This window comes from Bacillus rossius, chromosome 1 (genome assembly GCF_032445375.1).
Source record: "Bacillus rossius redtenbacheri isolate Brsri chromosome 1, Brsri_v3, whole genome shotgun sequence".
In the NCBI taxonomy this organism is placed as follows: domain Eukaryota; kingdom Metazoa; phylum Arthropoda; class Insecta; order Phasmatodea; family Bacillidae; genus Bacillus; species Bacillus rossius.
The window spans coordinates 153,328,866-153,343,687 of record NC_086330.1 but is presented as its reverse complement, the minus strand read 5'-3'; the positions used below and the strand labels follow the sequence as shown (position 1 = coordinate 153,343,687).

The following is a 14,822-nucleotide window of genomic DNA, read 5'->3' as shown; positions in this document are numbered from 1 at the left end:
CCAAGAATTAATTTTAAGATCACTTAATATAGTCACGCTACTGTAAATTCCAATCCAAAATATACCTCATTTGCAAGGCAAAATAGCACATAGCAAATGTAGCATAGGAATTATTTTATGATATTAGAGTTAGTTTGAAACCGAGGCGATTAGAATTCATACCCTACACCAGTGTTATCACTAAATTACATGGATATATGTGCAACACTTTTGTAGCAATAAGAAACAATTTCTTGGAGAAAGTAAAGAATGCATGGATGAAATTAGGTCCAGGAATAAATTTAAAAGTTCAATATAATTATTGTAAAATATGTGTGATTAAAATATTGTTTATATGTGATTTAAATTTAAAAAATGGGAGAAGCTTAGTAAATTTCAATAAAGGTTTTTGAAAGTAATTCTAACAATTAAATGGAGTATCGGTAGCATTTATTTTAATTATAGGCGCTACTCAAGTAAATAGTAAGAAATATGTATATTATGTTTATTTTTCATTTTGTAAGAGTTAAACTTCAATAATTTAAACAAGGTTTGTCGATAATATAAAATAATTATCTGTAATTGGAAATTTCACACCTAATTTTTTTCTTTGTGGAATTACTTCGCTATAAAGAAACAAAAATTCGATGCTGTAAGTCTATTTTTGTATTATATGTGTTTATTAAATTTCTCATATAAAATATACGTGCTAGTGTTAGAATAATATCTAGTTATCATTTCCTGATATAAAAAAATTTATCTCGAATTTCAATAATACACGACCTGTATTTATACTGATCATTGTGTACATGTTACTAAAAGACACTAACTAAATATGGTTTAAAACATGCTTTCTGAATAAATGAAATCCCGACATATAAAGGTAATTTCACACAGCCTATAGGATGACAAATCAGCTAAAATTAGGGTATCATTGAGGTAGTTGTGGGTACCTTTTACTTATTTAAAACAAAAGAAACAATTTATGGATTAATTTAATCCTAATGTAAAGTTACTTGACAGTTAATAAATACCAACTAAGAAAATGGTTTTACCTCATTTGAAATAAATAGGTATAACTACCTACTGGAGGATAACATTAGGCACGGTAAACTCATGATTGTATAAAATATATATTTATTCCTTCACAATGACTGTGATTATAATTTTTTTTTTAGTTTAGTCACAGGTGTAAAAAGACTCTTCCATTGTCGGAAAATATTATTTATTCTAAAAGTATATACTTCTTGACAGTGTTTATTGTAGCTTGCATTTGTGTTGCATGTACCCTGGCGTGTACACCCAACAAAACATGGAATGACATCGCCAACACATGCTTCTGTAGCGAAAATAGTGTTGAGGGTTGCACTAAAAACATTGCGAGAGCATTACGCTACAAGTGCCGACATTGCAGTAGTAAAACAATGTCAACAGTTAATTAAAAACCATGAATAAATTTTCTTTTAAGACAAAATATGTCCGTTTGTTCCTGATGATGGGAGCAAAAATCCATGTTTTCCATTCTTAAAGATTTTTTAATATATTTTAATTTATTTTTTCGAATTTTCACCATCCAATTCTAATCTCATTTTTTACTTAAGTAGTAAAAAAAACAATAAAAAATGTTTCCCTCTTTATTTTTATTTCTTTTGCACTTATTCATTCTCGCAACATGGGTGAAGATAAAGATATAAAACTTAATTATAGATAAATATAATCGTCAAACCTACTTATGGGAAATCAAGGGAATGCTGCAGTCAACCGCCTGACTAAAGACACCGATAGTAATAACAGCTTACTTTCTGATGTCAGCAATGAAGGTACTGACAATACTTAATATAGTAGGAGGTTTTGCGCAATTCAGTACGAGGTTATGTGTGCGTATATTAAAAGAACTATATCAAGTTAACTTACACATGTGTGCACACCAACACACAAATTTGCCCACAAATCTTTAACTTTGGTTGTATTTTCATGCACCAGTTCGAAGATAAAATTATGAAAGAGGTAAACTGTAACATTTATACAAACAATTTGTGTATCTTAAAACTGTGCTCCGATGGAATAGCATAAAAAATCACATCACTGTAAAAAACAGCAATAAAACGGTTGTGATTTCTGATTAAATAGTATGAGACCATTACCTTTTTTTTCAAGTATACTATATTATCCATCATACTTAAAAAAATAATAAACATATAGCATTTATTTTAAATATTAGCTAAGTTGTTATCACTGGGACACAATTCATTCACAGCTTTAATACTGGCTTCGACATGGATGTCAAATATCGTTTAAATAATTCATGTTAATATAAAGACATTATGTAAACCCCGGTTTGATTAGCTTGACTGTATTTTAGGGTTAAACAGTTGTTTTCGGTATGATCCAACAAAGGAGGGAATATTTACAAGAGGGACACCATGCCTGTTCACTTGGGATGTGCAGACTGTATTTATACCTGTCTGCCCTGGATGACGTCATAGCTCCCGTCTTGCTGCACAGGTAGTGCAGTTGACCGTTTGGAACCAGGCCTCGCTTATACTGGAGGTCGGTTACACTAGGCGAGTATTATATCATATAGTATTCGTACTGAAGAATATTTAACAGTGGAGTGACCGTAACGTTACAAAGCTACAAGCGAGAGGAACTGAACCTATTAGTTGACTCAAAACCGGGTGTCGTGGGGCAGTTGTAAAAAAAATGATCTCTAATTTAAAGTACCTGGGTTACAACCTGTATCAGGAATCGCAATTATATATTTTTCTTTGGTTTCAAGAAGTATCTCTAAGTGTATAATACAGATACTTATCGACACCCACGGCCGATTCTCCAATACTTTCTTTCGCATGTCTTTTTTTTTTTTTTTTTTTTTTAAGCGACCCTGCTGTGAACTAAACTTTATTAAAGATAAAAATGTTGGCACGATAAACATGTCACCTTTTGAACTCTATGAACTATGTGAGTCAAGTAAATATAAGTTAATGTATATATAAGACATTTGCTGACGAGCTCTCCAGACAAAAACATCATGAAGTCCGTGAAAGTGTTACTTCTAGTTGCTTTTATGTTATTGCTATCGCTGTTTGGTAAGTGTTTTAAATTTTTCAACATTGCATTTGTAGCTATAAAACTGCATTCGATGGAAAACACAAAAGTATTTATATTATTAAACTAGCATTTACTATAAAGAATAGTTGGAGTTATTAATATTATTGTAATGGAATTTCCACAACACGTGGAGGTTTATGGGAGGTGGTAATAAAACTGATTTTCATAGGAATGACTTCAAATGTATTTATTTGCACCTCAATGTAAATAAACAGCGAGAAATATGCTACACGGAGTTCTAAAATGTTTTATGGTAATTGAAACATCATTTGACGAAAAATAATTATGGACGAAAGGTTTTGCACACTGTACCGTGAACAATAGTATGTGCGACGCTGTATGTCACTATTGGAACACAATCATCTCAATTTTGTGTTTTTATAACAGCAATAAATAATTATCATGTTGTCAAGGTGCCTGATTTATTGACCAAAACACGGAGGTACAATTTACGATATGGTTAGTCATACATATATATTTTTTTTAAATAAAAAATAATAGTTAAAAATGATTTTGGACATGTAACTATACAAAGAGTAAACGTGCATCAAATTTACCACTCATAGTTCTTATTGCCAAGATTCCGATAAGCATGTGAAAATTACTAATTCATCATATTTGTACGTTTTTACATTACAAAAAGAAAAAAATGCGTAACTGATATATTTTAAGTAGTAGGAATATATATATATATATATATATATATATATATATATATATATATATATATATATGCTTACCTAAATATTTACATGCATTATTTTACCTAGAATTAGAGCATGCACTAATAAACATGTTAAAACTTCACTTTGATTGCCTGTACATGAGGATGTTTTAAACTACGACGCCTGATCATTAGACGAGAGGTTAAGAACGCTCTTGTGGTGCGCTACCACGCTCAGTTACCGTCGATTAGGCGTCTGTTCGATTGCCCGAGCGAGCGACACAAACGTACCTTCGGAATTTATTGAGAGAGTCAGAAGGTATTGAAAGCTGTCTCCCGTCTCCCGTTCAGCCTACTGTGTGTTGGGCTTGGAGGGTGAGCCGTTGCAAACTGCGGTCCTATTTTGCTCCGCACTGTACATGCTCGCTTCCAGGCTGGCGTGACAATCCGCGGGACGTGGTCCTAAATGTATCGCCATCTTGCAATTTCAAATATTCTCATACAGATTCCAATAAAGCTTCCGTGCTAAATTTTTTGGGTCGACATGGCATAGGACTTATCTTTGGCTACATGTTGAAGTCAATTCTTGTGAACCTGTGTTATTACCAAGACAGTTGTTATCACTCTCGTGAACTATTAAGTTATTTCCTCGCGGCGACTACAAACTAAAGCATGTATAAATATGTGGTTCAACAAGGTAAACAAGGTCTAAGGGATATTATTTATGACTTGATATGCCAAAATTTGGGATAAGTAATTCAAAATTAGAATTATAGAAAATAGAAAAATCAAAGATGAAGGTGTTTAATCCTTTAACTGCTCACCACTGATGCCGCTTGCTCATAATTAGTTCTTACGCCGTTAGAAATTTCAGTAGCTACGCGAGTGGACATGACAGCAAAAAATTGAAAACACAAAATAAAAATAAAACTTTTCTTTTTATCTTTATGGAAATTGCGTCAGGTTACGACTGTTATATTGTAAACAGGGTAAACTATATAGAAGAAAGAATAGTGTAAACTCCGTTGTATACAATTCAGGATTTTTTAAGGCTCTGTTTATAATCCAAGGTGATACCTGTGAGTTCATGTGAACACAGTACCCTTAAAATTACGAATAATTCAGTAAACTTGCCAAGATTCTCGAGTAATCATGCAAGAAGTGCCCTCCCTCCATTCTTTCAAGGTAACCGCTAGTCCGTCGTGCGCGCTGCGAGTTGTTTCAGTCGCGAGCAAGCACAGAAATCGTTGGCCACCCAGATGAACCAATCACAGGTCAGTAGGTATGTCTATTGAGAGGGCCGAGAAGGGGAGGGGGAATCCCCGGGATCCGATTGAGTTTCGATATTAGTTTTATGCATGATTTTATCCTGATAGTAGCTCAAAATTACAAATCTATTGACAAAATATAGTTAAAAACATTCGAAACCACACAAGTTAGGCAATACACAAAATATATATTTTTTTCATTAATGGCCACAATATCGTTTATATTGTTTATGTATTTTTATTTGATTGTGGGGTTTAAAAAATTGTATGTTAATTAATGAGGAAGGGACCCGACAAAGGCCAGTACTGTGCCAGTGCGCCAGGCCTTGGTTGCTGATCGTCTTTGAAGATGCCTGCTACAAGGCATGCCGAAATGTCGTGCACGTCGTGTCCTTGGGCACGGTCACAGCTGTTTTGCTGAGAAGTAACTGCAATAAAAAATTTCGTCAACATAATTGTATATTCCGCAGTAAATAAAAAGCTAATATTTTACTGTGCTTACTGTCCACTAGGTATCTCTAGCATGCTGGATATGTTATGATTAATACTAGAAAAGGAAGTAAATCTAGGTTTTCAAGGGTTAAATTAGCACTATCCTAATTTGTTATTATAATATATTATAACAAGTTTAGTAATGTTCGAATAAGAACTTAAATTTGAATTCGACGTTTGCCTGTGTACACCTACGTATACCAAACGTGACTGGGTAACTTAGAAAAAACAAATTATTTCTAATTTCAGTTCATTGATACCTTAACTAAATAATTAACCTAACATAACATAACCTAACGTGCTCAAAAATAACGCAACACCTAACATTACCCAGTCAGCATAGGTTAGACCTAGGTGTACACGGTAATATCAGATTCAAATTATTAGAGTGATTATTTTAACTTTACCCTTCAACCTTGGATAATGCTAAGTTAACATGGGTAAACCTAGATTTAGTTCTTCTTCTAGCATTACCCGTAGCAGATACATTAAAAATAATTGTTCACTTAGGGGCTGAAGGAAGAGGCCCGTGTGTTCTTGGTTCAAAAATAACTTTGTCCTAATAGTGTTGACAACTACCCACATTTGTGTGCTGCAGGTGCCCTGGCGTGTGTACCAAACACAACATGGAAGCAAGACTGCAACACCTGCTTCTGCAGCGAGAATGGCCAAGCCGCATGCACTCTGATGGGGTGTATTTCACTACCCAATAACCAACCCCTGTTGGTTAACAATAGCGCAATACCATCAGGAAATTAGCTCATTGATAGTAGTGCACTTCTTTTAATTAATTTTTTAAACCATACATATTTTTAACTTTCGTTGACTAGAAAATGTGAATAATTACAAACTATTTAGGGCAAAATATAAACATATAGATTTGCATTTATTTTCCAGCGTTATCAAAGTAAAACGAAGATAGAGAATCACAGACACTATTTAGATGACAGATTTCTCAATGTCTTCTGTAGTGGATTAGAGATGTATTTATATTGTAACAAATATTTACATACAACTGTCGCCACCCAATAATGATAAAACATTTTTTTTTATATTTTTTAACAGAGGTGATTTCGTCAGAAATATTCAGAGATGCAATTAAACTTTAAAAATAGCTAAAACTAGAATTTTAAAGTAGCTAACATTTTATGCCAAATTTAATATTGCCTGCTTCAAAAATATGTTCTGAAATATTATTAGAATTAATAAAATAGTAAAATTATTTTTTTACCACCTTAAAAGCAGAATGTATGTAAACTTAATGCGACTGTTGTACAATTTACTTAAAATAAAATTTCCTCTTTCAAATATATAGCTTTAATTGTGTAAAATCATTAACAATTTAATCATCTATAATGAAATATCAGGATTATCTTTCAACAATGCTTGTATTTGCTATTATTTTCCCTAAACAGAGAGCACATAATTATTTATATTTTAAGTCATTGTTAATAATCATCTTTTCACAACTTTAAAAGTGAAATATAAAAAAAATAATTATTAACGCATTCATTTACCTGGACTCACATTCTAGAAGAGATCTGAAGCACAGTTTGACCATCATTATTTCTTTTTAACATCGCGTTAATTAATCACTCCAGCCATGGCCAATTCTTCCCGTAATTTTCCTAGGTCAATAAAACACAATGTCATCTCATCGAGGCAATAACCTGTTTGGGCCGCTTGGGTATTTCCGTAAAACAACGTATTTGCCATAACATTGAATGTAAGCAAACAAAATAAATCATATGAGTATTTAATGCAGTGATTATGTTAATGCAATGTAAAATGTCTAAGACGCGCTGTACTGTTGATATGTAATGTATTACTTGACAAAAAATTACAATTAACTAATTGGTGCACACATTCACCATACAGAGCCAAAACCTTATTATGTTATAAAGTTATGTGCAAGACGATTGAAAAAAAGATGTATTTAAAGTGACTATTAAGTTAAGGCAATGTAATTTCTTTTTTGTAACATATTCGGAACGAAGATAAAAAATAACCCCTAAAATAGGTGTTTGGCACTGGTTAATGTGTATTGCGACAGCGAATTAGAAGAGCGAAAACATTTGGAAAACATTTCATCAATTATTTTAAATAGAGAAATGCTGTGGTATTTTAAAGACGACACGTCGTATATGTAAAGTGACACCTACCAACATTACACATTATCTTTCCTAAAAGTATTACTTGAAGTTAATGCAAAATTCGTATTATTTTCTAGCGCGAGGCTGGATTATCTCGTCATTATACACTTCCACTACGTACCATAGATAGTATTTTCACGCTCCAAAAGAAAAGAAACCAAAAATACACACAAATATATAAATGATTAAGTCACTAACAATTATGCCGGCAGGTAAAATCTAAAAAGCAGTCAATGTTTAGAATCCTGCAACATTCTCTTTAAAGTTGGACACGAGGGTAGAATCCGCAATATTGTCATAATCAGGGCAGTTTGGTTTGTTAATAGGCTGCTGCCATGGTTCCTCGTGACTGGGTCAAATCGTTTTGGCAAGTCCGTAACTGGCCAGTATTCGTTTAAAAAGTGTCAAACATCACATTATTAGAGACTGGTTCAGTGACCCTCAGGATGGACTCCAAGTCAAGTCAAGTCAACTTTAAATTCTTAATTTTTTAACAAAAAAACTCAGAAAACATTCTAAAAAATATAAAAAAGTTTACTTTAAATATTAAGTTACTTAATCCACTCCAGTCTTCACTTCGATTCCTGACAAGAGTAAAAAGGCGATTTTAAAATGAAAAATTTAAAAAAATTTAATTACAATTTAAATAAGATTTTAATAAAAAAATTATTTGCATATATAAGAATAGTCAGGAACACATTGAGAAAACTAACACAAGTTTCACCAGGAATGACCAGACGCACTAGGAGAAAACCTACCAAATATTGGCAAAAATAATTAGGAGCACACCAAAAAATCCATTAAAATATTGACATGAATAATTAGGAGTACACGGAGAAAAACACAAACGTTTTGCTAAATTTAGATCAGTGAATCACAAAAATTATAATTAAAAATTACAAAACAACTTTTGACAGCTTGTGCTAAACCCTAGCCTAAGTAAACCTAGGAGACGTTTCAAGTAATATTTTATGATTTTTTTTTCTTTCGAATTTCCAGTTAAAAAATTACAGATTTTCAAGATGGTGACAAAGACGGCCGACAAGATAATAGATTTCGCGACTGTTGACTGTTTGGTAATACTACACTATAGCTGATTAAAAAAAAAACTAGTATGGCGAACGCGCTCTCTAGCAGACAAAATAAGATGGCAGCCTCCAGCAGACGTCATACTGGCTGATGTGATATCCGCCTTGGTATAGTGGTAGGAGGTCAGTCTGCCTGTGATTTCTGTCGAGGAAGGAATCATCGCTACTTTTAACTGAACGACCACACCGATTTCGAACCGAGGTCTCCAAACTCCATGAATTAAGTTTTTTTTAATTTTTTTTTTTTAAGGTTTATATTTTTCCCCGAATTTCTAGCATAAATATTACGGATTTACCTAAAATGGCGGAGATGATATCACTACCTATTCAAAACGACGAAATCCAAATTAGCGGGTGTTATGTAAGCCAAAGTTTTTAATAAAATTTCATTTAGAATGTAATTAAATATTTTTTAAATTTTGTATTAATACATTACATTTTTACTCTTTTCGGGAAACGAAGTGAGGTCAGGAATATATAGAGTAACAAAACATTTGATGTAAACAATTTGTCATATACTTTTTGGTATTTTTTCTTAATTTTTAGGTCAAAAATTAAATAATTTCAAGTTTACAGTCAAGGTAAAGGTCAAAGTTCTCCTCCAGAGGCTTTTTGGTGGCTTGTCGATAGGGAAAATTAAGCTTCTATGAGGAATATTTTTTTCAAGGAAAAAACATTTTTATATCATCCCAGAAATTAGGATAAGTATACAAATACATAATTTTAATTTTCAATGAAAAAAACAAAACTAGTTTGATTTTCTATCCAGGGAAAAGCTCTAGTTTGTGACAGTAAGTATTATAATTTTTAACATACCTATTTATTAAGCTATATATAGGCTAACACTGGCATTACTGTACCGTCACACAGCTACAAGCGAAACGAACTGGAACTTTTAGGTTACCTTATACGAAGCGACGACGTGCGGCAGTTGAAAAACAATGACCTCTCTTTCCCTGTGCCAGCAACCATGATTTTATTTTTTTCTTCTTTTCAAGAAGTCTCTCCAGGCGCGTGCATAGACAGGATCCTTCCCGGCAGCAACGGCCAATATCATTTTAATTTTTCCTCTCGCATGTGACTGTGTTTCCTAGTGACCTCACTGCGAAACAAACATTTATGGAGATAAACTTGTTGGCAAGACAAACATGACGTCTTTTGAACTCTATGAACTATGAGAGTCAAGTGAATGCAAGTCCTCGGATATCTAAGACATTCGCTGACAAGCGCTCCAGATAAACTCATCATGAAGTCCGTAGAGGTGTTTCTGCTAGTTGCATTGATGTTACTGCTTTCGGTGTTTGGTAAGTGTTTTAACTTTTTATAATAATAAAAATATATAATTATATGAAAGGGAATTGCATTTGTAATTTTAAAACTACCTACGTTGCACATGAAAATATTTACTTTAGTTTAATGCATTTATTATGAAGATAGTTGGAGTTATTAAGATTTGTTGTAATTACGTAAACAGTTTATGTTATGGCCGTTTATTAAATGTGATAGACAATATAACAACCTTATGTTACAGCTGAGTTCAAGAGTATTTTATTATAGTAAAGAGATTTTTGACAAAAATTATTTTGGAAAAACTTGTTGCAAAATTTATTGTAAATAATAATGTGTGAGTCGCTGTATGTCAATACTGGGGTAAATTAATCTCAATATTGTTTTCTTATAAAGGCTATAAATAATTGTCAGGTGGTTAAGATTTTTTTTTAACCAAAACACGGAGGGTTGTCTACCGATATGGTTAGACGTATAAATATTGTTTAGAATATTAAAGAAAATAGTTTAAAAAATGAATTTGGACACGTAACTGTAAAAAATATAAAACATGCATCAAAATTAACATTGTTAATTTATAGTAACCAAGGTTCTAATGAGCATGTTAAAATTGCTCATTTAATATTTTTGTACATTTTTTACGACACAAAAAGAAAAAAAAAACCTGATATAATTTCAGTAGTACATATTTCCTTTAACTTATATAAATGAAAAGCGCCTGAACATTGGTTGCACACAATAGTTTACCTAGACTTACAGAATACACTAAGAGACATAGTAAAAAATCACTTTAATTGCGTGTGAATTGTTTGTATTAGGATGTTATATACTGCGACGCCTGAAGTTGGACGAGAGGTTAAGCATTCCCGGCAAGGCGGCTAACACAGTCATTCCTTCGGAACTTATGTGTTTAGTTTAGAGAGTGGAAGGTATTAAAAGTTGTCTCCCGTTCAGGCACCTGCAGTGTTGGTCTATGTGGTGCGGTTCTATTTTGCTCCGGACTGTACGCTGTTATTTTTTTTTTTTTTTTTGTAAATGCAACATAAATATTCTTGTAAAATTACAGATATTTTTCAAATATCTAAATTTTCATGAAAACAACTTAATCATTTCGAAATAGTTTTCGCAGTAATAGGGTGTTCGGATACTTACCCGGGTATTTATACTTCGTGTTGTCCCAGTACCTTTAATAGTTAAAGAATTATTTGTAAACCGTTTCCTGAATAGCTTTCCAGTGTTAACTGCGCACATAAGTGAGCATAATAAAAGAAAGTAAAGTCCTATTATTAAATATTTTATCATGTTTTCCATGGTTTAAAAAAATTATGCTTCAATGAAACCAAAATTATTAAAATATAAAATTATACGCCAGTTTCCGTACGAAAAACTGGTATTGCAACGGAAAAAAAAACGTTTTTCGCAAGTGCAAAAATAACCTTAGCCATATGTAGCACAAAATTACACTATCCTCTTGTAGTATTAAAAACTATTTCTTGGCAACTAATTACGAAAGGAATCTTTTGTAAAAGTAAAGAAATTTTTTTTCTGTGTATAGGCTCGCTTCCAGACTGACGTGACAATCAATGGGACGTGGTCCTGCATTTAACTATTCACCACGTGACGCCACTTGCCCGCAATTAGTTGTTACGCCGTTAGAAATTTCAGTACGTTAATGAACATGGCAACAAAAAAATTTGAACATTTAAAATACAAACAAAAACGTTTCTTCTGATCTTTATAGAAACTGCGTCGTCTTACGTCTGTGTTACTTTGTTAACAGAGTAAACAAGAGTGCTCACTTTGTTGAATACTATTCAAGGTTTTTTTTAAGGCTTTGTTTACAATCCAAAATGACTTTTGTGAGTTCATGTGATTACAGTAACCTAATATTGCAAAGAAGACAGCAATAAGTGCTCTCAGTTATTTCAAAGTAATAGCTTGACCCTCGTGCACGCTGCGAGGTTTCTTCAGCAAGCACAGCAAGCGTTTGCAATCCACGTGGACCAATCACAGTTCAGCAGAACCACTTTTTATATGCTCAATTTTGCTGGAAAAGGGGGTGGGGAGGAATTCCCGCTACCCGGTTCAGTTTGGAGTTTTTTCATGCACGAATTTACCCTGATAAAGGTCGAAAACCCATGTCTATTGCTAAAAGATTTTATTGGAAACCCTAAAAGTTAGGCAGTATGCAAATATAAAATTTTCAGTTGGGCCACTGTATCGTTTACAGTGTTTCGATATTTGATGCGTAACGTCTTAGCTCTTGGTGTACATCATTTGATGGGAGTTAATTACATACGTTTATGCGATGGTGGATGGTGCGAACCTAAGTTCACAAATACAAAAGGAAACTTTAAAGTATTAAATTTTTAGTAAATTTCAACAAGATTGGCAGCATTTTAATAAAATATTTTGTTGTCAATTAGGTCCATAGCAGGGGCTTAGTATTTTATCAAGTCTTTGTCGCTTTTATCTGAACATTTTAATGAATCTTTTCATTATATAGTTTATAATTTTGGTCTGCTTATGAAATGATAAAATAGACGACATAGCTGCACTGGCAGCGAATTCTAGTGTTGATTCTACATGTGATTTGAGTCCAGAAATTCAGTTTAATACAAATTTTCGTATATTTGTCATGCTCGGCATTATTTAAAAAAATATATTTTTTAAATTTCATGTCTGTGTATTGTATTATAAGCGTATTTGCAATATGAAAATATATGAATAAGCTCGTTACCGATGTTAGATGTTACACCTAAAGAGCAAGTCCTGAAAGATTCGCTCACATTTTTAAAAAAATTTGATTGTGGGATTTGAAAAAATTGTTTATTAAGTAATAAGTAAGTGGCCTGAGACAAAATTATTTGCCCCCGGGCCCTTTGTTTCTTTCGACGGCCCTTCAGCTCGACTGTGAATTACCAGTACTGTGTCAGTGCACCATGCTTCGGTTGCTGATCGCCCTTCAAAATGGCTGCAATAATGTTTGCCGAAACGTCCGGTACTTCTTTTTTTTTTCCTCGGACACGGTTGCAGTTGAAAGGCCGAGAAGTATTAAAAGTAATAAAAACTTTAGTCAACATAATTATACCTCCGCAGCAAATAATATACTTAATAAAACTCAGACACTAACTGACTTAGAGACATTGCATACGTTAAACCGGTGGGTATATAAGTATAAAATATTTCATAGTAGTTCCTTATATAACGTCAGTGAACACTAAGAAAGCATTTTGAAAAATTCTTTCCTAAAGAGGGTTGAATTGGTAATATGTTTGTAATTTTTGAAGCTAGAAAAATGGAAATTGTTGTTTAGGTACGCTTCTGTTTATGAATATCTCAGTTGTATCAACGTTTTTGGTAATTCATCAAAACTGAGGATCAAATAATTTCCCGTCGGGCCCACAGCTATTAAGAAAATAAAATGCTACTATCTTTAGCATTATAAATACATTTGAAATAATTGTTCACTTCGGGGCTGAAGGAAGAGGCCCGTGTGTTCTTGGTTTAAAAATACCTTTGTCTTAACAGTGTTTACAACCCATCTGAATTTGTGTGCTGCAGGTGCCCTGGCGTGTGTACCAAACACAACATGGAAGCAAGACTGCAACACCTGCTTCTGCAGCGAGAATGGCCAAGCCGCATGCACTCTCATGCTGTGTCAATCACACATTCTCCCACCGCTGTGAGCCGGAACGACACAACAGCACCTAACAGCAGACAATAAAGTTCATTTACAGCAATACACATACTCCTTTTATTTTACCATTTCTTTCCACCAAATATGTATTTACCGTTTTTTGAAGATAATTTTCATAATTTTCATAATTAAGGTCAAATGTAAATACATTTAGTAAAAAAAAGGTAGAAAATCACAGACACCATTTAAATTACAGATTTTTAACTGCATTCTGTTGTGGATTGGACTTATATCTATATAGTATAGCAACTATTGACATAAAATAATTGCAACTAAACAATGCTAAAAAAAAATGTATGTTCTTTTGACGTAATAACGTCTTTAAAATCGATGAATGCCGGCTGCACGCACGAAAAAGTGTCACGTTCCACCTGAGCCGAGCGTGCACGAACCGGCCAACCACCGTGCCATAAAATCTTCTATAATACGAAACAGGTTAAGACGGGCTTTTTAACAAATTATTGAAATGAAATTTGCAAAAACTGTAAATAATATTTGAAAATAAAAAAGTATGCAATTTTATTATGACGTTATTACGTAAAATTATCGTCCGTAAACCGACTTTACAGACAACGCCTTTTTTTGGTGTGTTTTAACGTTTAATAATACATTCAGAGATGCACCTAACTATGATTAGAAAAACACTGTAAGTGACGTTTTTTTTTTTTAAAGTTTAAGAGCTTTAATCCCAAATATTCAGAAAAGAAATCAACTCTTAAAACAATTATCATAATGTTTACTCCCTTACTAGTGAAATATTGAATAGAAAAGCACTTAAACATGAATTTTAGAGAAGGTAACATTTTATGCCAAACTTCATAATGTCTGCTTTAAAAGAATGTTCAGAGATAAGATTAAAATTAATAAAATCGGTTACATATTTTTTCCCACCTCATGAGTAGTATGTTAACATAAAGAAGTGTTTTTTAGTTTACATAAAAATATTTTTCATAGTTTGAATCTCCATCTTTAATTGTTTGAAAGCATTAATAATTTAATTCGATTCATGTAATATCACGACTACTTTATATAAAATATTTTTATTGTTAGTAGGCCTTCGTAATTTGTCATTAATTTAAA

The 14,822-nt window shown here is 32.8% G+C and overlaps 1 protein-coding gene across 1 annotated transcript in view; it reads left to right on the top strand.

Annotated features, from left to right (window-relative positions):
- Positions 1–13,787, top strand: part of LOC134537886 (protease inhibitors-like) — a 38,005-nt gene extending 24,218 nt beyond the window's left edge. The window contains exons 3-5 of the mRNA XM_063378835.1: positions 2,977–3,068; positions 6,113–10,059; positions 13,607–13,787. Coding sequence (XP_063234905.1) covers positions 2,977–3,068; positions 6,113–6,273 — 253 coding nt within the window. The 3' untranslated portion in view covers positions 6,274–10,059; positions 13,607–13,787. The remainder of the gene's footprint in view (positions 1–2,976; positions 3,069–6,112; positions 10,060–13,606) is intronic.
- Positions 13,788–14,822: the final 1,035 nt, after the last annotated feature.